This window comes from Loxodonta africana, chromosome 4 (assembly GCF_030014295.1).
Source record: "Loxodonta africana isolate mLoxAfr1 chromosome 4, mLoxAfr1.hap2, whole genome shotgun sequence".
Taxonomy (NCBI): domain Eukaryota; kingdom Metazoa; phylum Chordata; class Mammalia; order Proboscidea; family Elephantidae; genus Loxodonta; species Loxodonta africana.
The window spans coordinates 8,685,007-8,697,784 of NC_087345.1; the positions used below are offsets into that span (position 1 = coordinate 8,685,007).

At 48.6% G+C, this 12,778-nt stretch overlaps 1 protein-coding gene across 1 annotated transcript in view; it reads right to left on the reverse strand.

Annotated features, from left to right (window-relative positions):
• Positions 1-10,778: 10,778 nt before the first annotated feature.
• PNPLA3 (patatin like phospholipase domain containing 3) overlaps positions 10,779-12,778 on the reverse strand; it is a 35,868-nt gene continuing 33,868 nt past the window's right edge. The window contains exon 9 of the mRNA XM_064284856.1: positions 10,779-11,287. Coding sequence (XP_064140926.1) covers positions 11,038-11,287 — 250 coding nt within the window. The 3' untranslated portion in view covers positions 10,779-11,037. The remainder of the gene's footprint in view (positions 11,288-12,778) is intronic.

The window sequence follows — 12,778 nt, forward strand, 5'->3', positions numbered from 1 at the left end:
CCTCCGTCCCGCCCCCGTAGCCCAGGGCGCCTCCGCTCATTGGGCCCCTTGAGCCCGTGACCCGGATCTTTGCTCCGGACGCCGGAAGTGCTGAGGCCTGGCGACGGCGCAGGCGCAGAGTGTCCAAGGACGCAGTGAGGCTCCTGGCACGTGGATGGCTGGTCTGCCTGACGGTTGGCCAGGAGCCAGGCACCTGGAGTTGCGGCTGGAAGAAGTCGACTCGTGTTCTAGGCCGTCACTCAACTCTCTCCTTTTACCCTCCTGGCACCCCGACACAGCGTAGGACTTCTCGCTACACCCAGCCCGCAGCAGTGGATCTCGCCTCCCGCATCGGGTGCTGCGTCAATCCCGACTGGTGCCCTGGGTCCTCGTCCTGGGTGCACGGACCCGCTGAAGCCCTTGAAGCCCCTGGGCTCAGTGTCCTCCTTGGTGAGATGCAGGTGATGGTCATAGCTACCTCACAGGGTTGGACTGAAGGGCTCCTGTAGGAGAGAGCGTATGTCAAACCGCCCGTTGCCGTTCATGGCGCTTAGTAAGCAGGGAATGTTGGCTGCCGTCGAGTTGATTGCGACTCAAGCGACCCGATAGAATAGAGTAGAACTGCCCTGTAGGGTCTCTATGAGTCGGAATCGACTCAAGGGCAATGGTTTTTTTTTAATTTACTTGCTTCATATGCATGTGAAAGCTGGACAGTGAATAAGGAAGACCAGAAAAGAACTGATAGATTTGAACTATGGTGTTGGTGACGAACACCGAATGGACTGAGTCTGTCTTGGAAGAAGTACAGCTAGAATGCACCTTGAAAGTGAGGATGGTAAGACTTCGTCTCGTATATTTTGGACATGTTACCAGGAGGGACCAGTACTTGCAGAAGGACATCAGGCCTGGTAAAGTAGAGGGTCAGAGAAAGAGTAAGACACTCAATGAAATGGATTGACACAGTCGCAGCAACAGCGGGCTCAAGCACAGTGATTGGGAGGATGGTGCAGGACCGGGTAGTGTTTTGTTCTGTTGTACGTGGGGTCACTGAATCAGAACTGACGGGACAGCACCTGACGACAAGAACAATTTATTCAACTACAGTCAGTAAATGTTAGTGAGGACCACCTAGGTGTTTGGATGGGGGCCAGACACACAGGTGAACAAGACAGCCTTGGGGCTTGCTTTTTGGTGGGAAAACAACCCCCCCCAAAAAACAATACATGATAAATAGCAATCACACATTATGATAAGTGCAATGAGAGAAGCAAATAAGAGACAGAATGGGAGAAGAGGAATTTTCCATATTCTGTACAGTCAAGGTCCTGGGGTGGTGCAAACAGCTTGCACTAGGCTGCTAACTGAAAAGATTGGTAGTTCGAACCCACCTAGTGACATGAAAGAAAGGCCTGGCGATCTGCTTGGTGACATGGGATCGCCATGAGTCAAATCAACTCTACAGCAAGTGGGTTTGGGGTTTTGTTTTTTTTAAAAATGTACAGTTGTTACAACATCCTCCTGTCCGTCTGTCCCTTTTCCCCCAGAGACCCTAACACCCTTTTCTCCTTAAATAGCTGCACCTTACGCCTCCAGCGGAAACCCTGGTGACGCAGTGGTTAACTGCCATGGCTGTTAACCAAAGGGTCAGGAGTTTGAATCCGCCAGGTGCTCCTTGGAAACTCTATGGGTTGCTATGAGTCGGAATTGACTCATAGGGTTGCTATGAGTCGGAATTGACTCGATGGCACTGGGTTTGGTTTTTTTGGTTTTACGCCTCCAACATCCCTGGGGTAAACTCCCAAAGTCCACATTCCCCTTCTTGGCTGGAAAGAGGCAGAACCCACCACATACCAGGCCCTGCCTGCTCTTTCCCCTACTGGGCACCCCTTGCTGGTTGACTTCTTCATCTGTCCTCTGAGCCAGACTGTCAGCTTCATCAAGGTGGGGCCCGGTCTGGTTCACTGCCCTGAGCCCAGAGCCTAGCACAGTTCCTGGCGCCACACGGCGAACTTGCTGAACTGAGTAACTGCTCACCTGTCCAGAATGAGGAGTCCTGGTGGTGTAAATATTAAGCACTCAGCTACTAAGCACAAGGTTGGCAGTTCAGACTTAACCAGAGGCACCTCAGAAGAAAGACTCGGTGATCTCTGTGTGAAAGGTCACAGCCTTGAAACCCCTATGGAGTGCAGTTCTCCTCTGTAACACACTGGGTGGCCATGAGTGAGAAGCGATTCCATGGCAGCTGTCTTTAGCTCCCAGTAGATGCCACCCATTCCAAAGACAGACTTGAAAACCGGGAGTTGTGAGATAAAATTACAAGTTTTGCTTTAGGAAAGCAGAGTTCTCTTACGACAGTAAAGATCATCTAGGTAAATGCTAGAAGCCTATGTCCAGAAATAAATAAATAAAAGTCTTTAATGCCTATGGAGCCCTGATGGCGCAGTGGTTAAGAGCTCAGCTGCTGACCAAAAGGTCGGCAGTTTGAATCCACCAACCGCTCCTTGGAAACCCTATGGGGCAGTTCTGCTCTGTCCTACAGAGCTGCTAGGAGTCAATCCACTCAGCGGCAGTGGGTTTGGTTTGGTTTTTAACACCCATAGCTATGCTTTGCATTATAACAAACCTTTAAAAGTAGCTTGTTTAACATAACTGTATCTAGATGATCAAGCTTATTGACAACAAAGAAGGGCTGGTTCCATTATTAACTTTACCTTAAAACTTACTTTTTCATAAAATAGTGGGAGATTAACCAACATGCCCTGTTTCCAAGGCTCCAGAGGGCTTGTGGCCACGGCTTACCAATCCTGTGGTGGCTGTGTGGCTGTTTCCCGAGGTTTCTGTTTGACCTTGGGTACTGTTAAGGTCCATACTGCCCTCGTGGAAGACTGACGTGTTCTAAAGTAATCCTGAACCAGTCAGAAAATGTGTTCAGAGTTCCTGATAAAATCGTATATAAACACCCTGAAAAATCTGAATTCATTGGAGCACTAACCAGCCTGGTGGTAAGGTGCAAATTGTCTACTGAACGTGCACAGCAATCTGTTAATGGCGTTTGTTCATTTTGACAGAGGGAACCCATCCTACCTTGTTCAGCTCTCTAATCCTAGTGTTCAGCACAGTTCCTGGCTCAGCTCTATATCCCTAGTGTTCAGCACGCTTCCCGGCTCAGCTCTCTATCCCTAGCGTTCAGCACGGTTCCCGGCTCAGCTCTCTATCCTTAGCGTTCAGCACGGTTCCCGGATCATCTCTATATCCCTAGCATTCAGCACGGTTCCCGGATCAGCTCTATATCCCTAGCATTCAGCAAGGTTCCCAGCTCAGCTCTATATTCCTAGCATTCAGCACAGTTCCTGGCTCGGCTCTATATCCCTAGTGTTCAGCACGGTTCCCGGCTCAGCTCTGTATCCGTAGCGTTCAGCACGGTTCCCGCCTCAGCTCTGTATCCCTAGTGCTTAGCAGAGTTCCCAGCTCAGAGAGAGGAGGTGGCAGGAAGGGCATTGCAGAGGCGTGTGGAGGGATACAGGGGGGTGTGGGAGGACAGGAGGCTGCCTTGACAGGAGAACTGTGTGCGGGCTGTGCAAAGCCAGGCCTGGGGGTGGGCTCAGGTTTGAGGCGGAAGGAGCCTGCTCTGCGAGCTGCTAGAAGAACAGGGCTGTAAGTTGGCTGTGTGACCTCAGGCCAGTCGTAGCCTCTGTGAGTGGGTTTTGCCACTACAAAATAACAGAATGGGATTGCTAAGAACTGCCAGTTCTGCAGGCAATTTTAAAAATCTGTTTAGATTTCTCGGTGGGAAGTGACAGGTGCTGGGTCTCTGCCGGTTTTGAGGGCCATCTTGGATAACCACTTGCAAGTCAAACAGCAACACGAGGTTCACTCCCATCAAGCGGTGTCACATCAAGACCAAACCAAACCCGTGGCTGTCAAGCCAGCTCGGACTCATAGCAACGTTTTAGGACAGGGTAGCACGGCCCCATAGGACTTCCAAGGAGTGGCTCGTGAATTCGAACTGCCAGCCTTTTGGTTAGCAGCTATGCTCTTAGCCACCGGGCCACCAGGGCTCCAAGAGTGAGCCTTATGCACAGACCTGCCGTGTTTCAGTCTTGATTCTACCACTTCCAAGCCGTGTGGCCTTGGGCAAGGTGTGTACCTCGCTGGGCCAGAGCTTTCTCTCTTGTAAAATGGAGGTCACCATGAGTCGGAATTAACAGCAATGAGTTAACAGCATAGATCTCTTAGGATTACTTTGCAGATTCAGTGGGTAATGTATGTAAAGGTGTGCCTGGCACCAAGAGCATGCTCACCAAGGGTTAGCTCTCTCTAGCAGGGTCACACATGGTGGACAGGTTCAGAGGAGCTTCTAGACTAAGACTAGGAAGAAAGGCCTGGCGACCCACGTCCAAGAATTAGCCAATGAAAACCCTGTGGATTATAATAGATATAGTGCTGGAAGATGAGCCCTCTGGGTTGGAAGGCACTCTACACACTGGCTGAAAGCTATTTATTAACAGCCAAATGCAGTGGGGTGGTCTCCCATAGCAGAAGGTCTGCCAGAGGCAGGTGGGCCCAGCCCTCCCCTGAGCCAGAGGCCTGCCCTGAAGATGCTGGTTGCACCTCGGCAGGAGTGAGGTCTCCCCACGAGCCACAGGCAAGCAGAGCAGCGGCATCACCCAAGCCCTGGGGAGGGGTCTGGACGCTGAAGAGCCCATGAGTCTCGAGTCCCAGAGGAAGGAGAGAGTCCAGGAGGAGGGTCTAGATTCAGCTGCCCCATGAGGTGATGACAGGGACGCCACCTGTGCTGTGGCAGCTGGGAGGCCACAGGTGACCTGGAGGGCAGTTGGGTGGGTGGGAGCCGGGCTGCCACTGAGCGCGGATGGTGGAGCCAGACAGCGAGCCTGCAGGGAGGCTTGTTCTGAAGGCGCTTAGCTGTGTCAGTCTCTTGGGGCTGCCGCAACAAAGCACCCCAAAATGAGGGGCTTAAAACAACAGAAACTTACTGTGTTTAAAAAAAAAAAAGCCCTCACCCCATTTAGACATAACTCTTAACCCTTCACAGAAACAAAAAACTCGTGATAAAGGCAGTTAGATAAGCCATAAGTAGCCTCTAGGTAACCAGACACGCAAACTAATAAACCAACCCAAGCCGCCTCCTGCCGATTAAGTCAATGACAACCAGTCATTTTAAATTTCCCTCACAGAACATGCAGTATATTGTTGTTTTTAGGCGCCATTGAGTTGGTTCCGACCCGTAGTGACTGTCTTAGTAATTTAGCACTGCTGCCACAAAAGTACCACAAGTGGATGGCTTCAACATAGAGAAATTTGTTGTCTCACAGTCTAGTAAGCTAGAAGTCCAAATTCAGGGCGTCAGCTTCAGGGTAAGGCTTTCTCTCTCTGTCAGCACTGGAGGAAGGTCCTTGTCATCAATCTTCTGGACAAGGAGCTTCTCTGCACAGGAACCCGGGGTCCAAAGGATGCACTTAGTCCCGGCACTGCTTTCTTGGTGGGATGAGGTCCCCCCCCCGCCCTGCTCACTTCCCTTTCATCTCTTGAGAGATAAAAGGTGGTGTAGGCGACATCCCAGGGAAAATCTCCTTACATTGGATCAGGGATGTGACCTGAGCAAGGGTGTTACGTCCCACCCTAATGCTCTTTAACATAAAGTTACAATCACAAAATGGAGGACAACCACACGATACTGGGAATCATGGCCTAACCAAGTTGACACATTTTTGGGGGACACAATTCATCCATGACAGCGACCCTATGTACAACGTAAGGAAACAGTGCCTGGTCTTGTGCCATCTTCACAATCGTTGTTATGCTTCAGCCCATTGTTGTAACCGCTGTGTCAATCCATCTCATTGAAGGTCCTTCTTTTTCACTGACCCTCTACCAAGCATGATGTCCCACTCCAGGGACTTGTGCCTCCTAATAACATGTCCAAAGTATGTAAGACAAAGTCTCATCGTCCTTGTTTCTAAGGAGCATTCTGGCTGTACTTCCTCCAGGACTGATTTGTTCGTTCTGCCAGTCCATGATATATTCAGTATTCTTTGCACTGTATATAAGCTGATAGAAATTTTAATGTGACCGTCTCCTTCCTTTGGAGGTGTTCTCCCTGCCCTCCAACAGTTTTTTTCCCCTGCCCAATGAAGCCTTTTAACTCTACTTAATTTGTTGATCAGGTTTTTTGTTTCGACAGCTCTGGGATCCAGAAATCTGAGTCCAGGGTGTCAGCAGAGCCATACTCCCTCCAAAAGTCTCTAAAAGGGGATCCTTTCTCCCATTTTCTGCTAGCTTCAGGCATTCCTTCCTTTGGCTTGAGATGTATCGTCACATGGCTTGTCTTCTCTGTGTCTTCTCCTCTTTTATAAGGATACCACTCAGATTGGATAGGACCCATCCTGCTCCATGTGACCTCCTTGTCTTAGCCATCTAGTGCTGCCATAACGGAAGCACAAGTGGATGGCTTTAACAAAGGGAAATTTATTCTCTCACAGTTTAGGAGGCTAGAAGTCCAAATTCAGGGCACCAGCTCCAGGGGAAGGCTTTCTCTATCAACTCTGGGGGAAGGTCCTTGTCCTCAATCTTTCCCTGGTCTAGGAGCTTCTCAGTGCAGAGACCCCAGGTCCAAAGGACATGCTCTGTTCCTGGCTCTTCTTGCTTGGTGGTAACGAGGTCCCTCTCCTCTCTGCACACTTCTCTTTTATATCTCAAAAGAGGTTGACTCAAGATACAAGCTAATGCTGTAGATTGAGTCCTGCCTCAGTAACATACCTGCCTCTAATCCTGTTTCATAGGGGTAGGATTTACAACACATAGGAAAATCACATCAGATCACAAAATGGTGGGCAGCCTCACAATACTAGGAATCATGTCCTAGGCAAGTTGACACACATTTTGGGGGGACACAATTTAATCCATAACACTCCTATTAACTGATACCGTCTTGAAAGACATTATTTGCAAACAAGATCATGTTCACAGGTACAGGTGTTAGGACTTCAGCATCTTTTGAGGGGACACAATTCAATCCAGAGTACCTAGGTGGTACAAATGGTTATGTGCTTGGCTGCTAACCGAAAGGTTGGAGGTTCAAGTCCACCCAGAGGTGATTCAGGAGAAAGGCCTGCTGATCTATGTCCAAAAAGTCAGCCATTTAAAACCCTGTGGAGCTCAGTTCTGCTCGGGCACACGTGGGGTCGCCATGAGCTGACACTGACTCAGGGGCAACTGACCTGATTTTTAATTCAATCCATAACACTGTGGTTCCTCAGAAGAGACACAGAGATAGGGAAAGCTCTTTAAAAATAACATGTATTATGACTTCTTTGCTTTTTAAATTTTTTCTAATGTACTTAGGTGAAGACTTACAGAGCAAACTAGTGTCTCATTAAACAATTAATATACATATTGTTTTGTGACATTGGTTGCTAGCCCCACAACATGTCAACACTCCCCGTTCTTGACCTTGGTTTCCCCATTACCAGCTTTCCTGTCCCCTCCTGCCTTCTCATCCTTGCCCCTGGGCTGGTGTGCCCATTTAGTTATAAGTTTTTTTCTATTTATAAAATTAAGATGTGTTGATCACAGAAATTTGGAAAACATATATAAGCACAATGAATTATCACGTCATGACAGCCACTGTAAATATTTTGGTATGTATCCTTCCAGTCTTTTTTCTATATATACGCACATACAGATATACACATATACTAAGGAATATAAGCCAAGTTCAACTTGCAGGGCTTCAAGCTTAAGGAAGGCCGAGGCTTCTGTTGTAGTTGGCTCCAGTTTGGGGAGTCAGGATGGCTGCTCTGCTTACTATTTTTTTAAGGCTTATTTGATTAACATTATTAACATTTCACTGATTGACAGGACACATATTTAACCAAAACCCAAAAAACCAGACGCACTGCCGTTGAGTTGATTTCAACTCACAGCAGCCCTACAGGACAGAGTGGAACTGCCCCATAGGGTTTCAAAGGCTGTAATCTTTATGGGAACAGACTGCCACATCTTTCTGCATAGCAGCTGGTGAGTTCCAACTGCCAACATTCGGTTAGCAGCCGAGCTCTTTAACCATTCAGCAGATGATAAAATTCCCTTACATTTTTATGAAAACTCTTTATCAAATATTTTAGCTGGTTGTAAAAGGTACATTTTTTTTTTTAGAGTATGTGTGCTGTATGTAAAAGTTTACAATTCAAGTCAGTTTCTCATACAAAAACTTATACACACATTGTTATGTGACCCTAGTTGTTCTCCCTGCAATGTGACAGCACACTCCTTCTCTCTACCCTGTATTTCACGTGTCCATTCAACCATGTCCGGTCCCCCTCTGCCTTCTCATTTCGCCTGCAGACAGGGACTGCCCACATAGTCTCATGTGTCTACTTGAGCTAAGAAGCACACTCCTCACCAGTGTCATCTTAGGACTTATAGTCCAGTCTAATCTTTGAAGAGTTGACTTCGAGAATGGTTTTAGTTTTGGGCTAACAGAGAGTCCCGGGGCCATGACCTCTGGGGTCCCTCTAGTCTCAGACCATTAAGTCTGGTCTTTTTACTAGAATTTGAGGTCTGCATCCCACTGCTCTCCTGCTCCATCAGGGATTCTTTGTTGTGTTCCCTGTCAGGGTAGTCATTGGTGGTAGCCGGGCACCATCTAGTTCTTCTGGTCTCAGGCTTATGGAGTTTCTGGTTTATGTGGCTCTTTCTTTCTCTTGGGCTCATATTTTCCTAGTGTCTTTTGTGTTCTTCATTCTCCTTTGATCCAGGTAGGTTGAGACCAACTGATGCATCTTAGATGGCCCATTGCTAGCTTTTAAGACCCCAGACGCCACTCACCAAAGTAGGATGCAGAATGTTTTCTTAATAAACTTTGTTATGCCCAGTGACCTAGATGTCCCCTGAAACCATGGTCCCCAGACCCCTGCCCCTGCTACTCTGTCTCTCAAAGTGTTTGGTTGTATTCAGGAAACTTCTTAGCTTTTCATTTAGTCCAGTTGTGCTGCCTTGCCCTGTATTGTGTGTTGTCCTTGCCTTCACCTAAAATAATTGTGTACTGTCTAGTTAGTGAATACCCCTTTCCCTCCCTCTCCATCCTCGTAACCATCAAAGAATGTTTTCTTCTGTGTTTAAACCTTTTCTTGAGTTCTTATAACAGTGGTCTTATACAATATTTGTCCTTTTGCAACTAACTGATTTCACTCAGCATAATGCCTTCCAGATTCATCCATGTTGTAAAATGTCTCATGGATTCATCGTTGTTCTTTATTGGTGCATAGTATTCCATTGTGTGAATATACCATAATTTGTTTATCCATTCATCCATTGATGGGCACCTTCGGTGCTTCCATCTTTTTGCTATTGTAAACAGTGCTGCAGTGAACATGGGTGTTCATGTATCTGTTCATGTAAAGCCTCTTATTTCTCTAGGATATATTCCAAGGAGTGGGATTGCCGAATCCTATGGTAGTTATATTTCTAGCATTTTAAGGAAGCGCCAAATCGATTTCCAAAGTGGTTGAACCATTTTACATTCCCACCAGCAGTGTATAAGTGTTCCAGTCTCCCACAGCCTCTCCAACAGTTATTATTTTGTGTTTTTTGGATTAATGCCAGCCTTGTTGGAGTGAGATGGAATCTCAATGTAGTTCTGATTTACATTTCTCTAATGGCTAATGATCGTGAGCATTTTCTCATGTATCTGTTAGCTACCTGAATGTCTTCTTCAGTGAAGTGTCTGTTCATATCCTTTGTCCATTTTTTAATTGGGTTATTTGTTTTTTTGGTGTTCAGGTTTTGCAGTATCTTGTAGACTTTAGAGATTAGATGCTGTTCGGATTTGTTATAACCAAAAACTTTTTCCCAGTCTGTAGGTAATCTTTTTACTCTTTTGGTGAAGTCTTTGGATGAGCACAGGTGTTTGATTTTTAGGAGCTCCCAGTTACCTAGTTTCTCTTCTGGTGTTTGTACATTGTTAGTAATGTTTTATATAGTGTTTATGCCATGTATTAGGGCTCCTAGCATTGTCGCTATTTTTTCTTCCATGATCTTTATCATTTTAGATTTTATATTTAGGTCTTTGATGCATTTTGAGTTAGTTTTTGTGCATAGTGTGAGGTATGGGTCTTGTTTCATTTTTTTGCAGATGGATATCTAGTTCTGCCAGCACCATTTGTTAAAGAGACTGTCTTTTCCCCATTTAACTGACTTTGGGCCTTTGTCAAATATCAGCTGCTCATAGGTGGATGGATTTATGTCTGGATTCTCAATTCTGTTCCACTGGTCTACGTATCTGGTTTTGCGCCAGTACCAGGCTGTTTTGACTACTGTGGAAGTATAATAGGTTCTAAAAATCAGGTAGTGTGAGTCCTCCCACCTTCTTCTTCTTCAGTAACGCTTTACTTATCTGGGGCCTCTTCCGTTCCGTATGAAGTTGGTGATTTGTTTCTCCATCTCTTTAAAAAATGCCATTGGCATTTGGATCAGGATTGCATTTATCTGCAGACTGCCTTGGGTAGAACTTTCACAATGGTAAGTCTTCCTATCCGTGAGCAAGTTCTCTTTTTCCACTTAGGTAGGTCTCTTTGGTTTCTTACAGTAGGGTCTTGTAGTTTTCTTTGTATAGGTCTTTTATGCCTCCAGTTAGTCTTATTCCCAAGTATTTTTGCTTCTTGGGGGCTGTTGCACCTCGTGTGCAGCCCCCGCCCGTCTGTCGGTGGAGGCTTGGGCGCTGCTGTCATGCTGAATAGGTTTCAGTGAAGCTTCCAGACTAAGACAGACTAGGAAGAAAGGCCTGGTGATCTAGCTCCAAAAATCAGCCAGGGAAAACCTGTGGATCACAAACGGTCTGATTTCTTTGTGCATGCACGGGGTCCCCATGAGTCAGGGGCTGACTTGATAGCAGCTAACAACAACAACGTAATTTTAGTGTAGAGGCCGGAATTCTGTATGTCATAAGCGGATCAGCCAGTGGCCTGAGGAGGTAACTGCCCCAGGTTGGAAGGTTGAGCACCTTGGAAAGAATTTCTTGAACTTGTCTCTTGGAATGACTCAGAGACTACTGTCTGCTGGACAAGCAGGGAAGGTAGAGTCCCCCCCTGCCCCAGAAGGTGCTTGGTTGCCAGAGAAGAAGGTCAGGCTGGACTTGAGGATGGAGCGCTGGGCGGCCCTGGCTTTGGCCCCTACAGGACAGTCCATAGGGTGGTCATGCAGGTCCATGGAGGAGTGGGAAGGCCAGCAGTGTCCGCCGGGCTCAGGTTTGGGAGGGAAAGCTTGTGGGCTGCTTGCTGGAGCTAGGGATCTGAAACATACGGAGAGAACTGGCTTAGCGGTCGTTCTTGCCGTTCAGGGGGCCTCAGCCACAGCAGGGGTGGACTGCACTGCCAGCCGGCTTGCTGGGTGCTGGGTACAGCACTGTGCACGGTCAGGGCCCTGCTTCCTCCAGCCTCCATGTGAGGACACCATCCCAGGCCTCCACGCCTGCTATCCCCCTGCCGCCTGGATATCTCCCACTGGCCCGCACATGGTCTCCCATCAAAGGGACCCTAACATGGCCCTTTGGTTTCCTCCACATGTACCAGCATGCTGCCAGGGTGCCCCCTGTGGCCTACACACCATCCACCAGGCGCCAGGGCTCCTCTCCTGCCTGCTGTCCTCAGCCCTCAGAACGCAGGCAGGCCCAGGGCTTGTACTCACACCTCCTTCTGTCCGGAGCCTGTCCCACCGGTCCTGTGAGACCAGCCCTTCTCCATCTCGCCTGGGCCACTGCAGCAGCCCTCTCGCTGGTGACCCTGTTGTGACCCACCCTTCACATGGCCCTGGCGGTCACCTGCCCAGTGCAGTTAGACCCTACACTCGTCTACGTTAGTCGTTGCATGTCTGCCAGTAGCATCAACAGCAAGGCCCATCTCTAGACAGCCCCCACGTGAGAGGTGCTGGGTGAGGGGCCCTCATGAGGCCTCACAGAGCCCTGTGGAGATGAGCCCAGCCTGCTGAGCAGGAGAGCAAACCAAGGCACTGGTTTTCAGGAGAAGGGGCAGTCTGTAGCTGGAACAGGCCCTTCGTGTGCTGGATCCACAGTTTCAGAGCTCAGCGTGCAGACGCGTCACCTGGCTGTTTGTTAACCGTGCAGGTTGCCAAATTCCCCCCCAGAGACTGTGGTTTAGTAAGTCCGAGGTGGAACCCGGAGTCTGCATTAACAGGCACCCCTACACACATGCACACATACACACGCACGCACACACACGTGCACGCGCATACGCGTACACACATGCACATGTGTGCGCACGCATACACATGCACGTACACCCGCAGACACGCTCTGAGAAGCCCTGCCTGGTTCCAGCCTCTCCCTCTTCCCTCATCTCCCTCTCTTTCCCCCACGCCCTGCTCCCTCCTCTGCTGCAGCACCCAGGGCTCCTTCAAACCACAAGCCTTCTGACCCTCCGAGTTCACCCTGCCCCTTTTCCCCTCTGCCTGAGCTGCTTGATCATCTAGCTCTCTCTTCCTCTGCCATCCGAATTGGGCTCCAACAGATGCCTCCTCCAGGAAGGCTTCCCAGCCCTCTCCTCCAGGCCCCACTGCACCCTGTGCGGATCCCAATGACAATTCTCACAGACATCCTGTGACATTGATTCACTCAGCTGCCCCCTAGACAGGGCCTCCCTCCACCAGTGGAGAGGACCTTTGCCACCTACCTGGCGCTCAGCAGAATGTTTTTGGAATACTGCATGTGGTCTGATCAGATGAGAGGGGTACCCACCTGGCTCACACATCCACAGGCAAAATATTT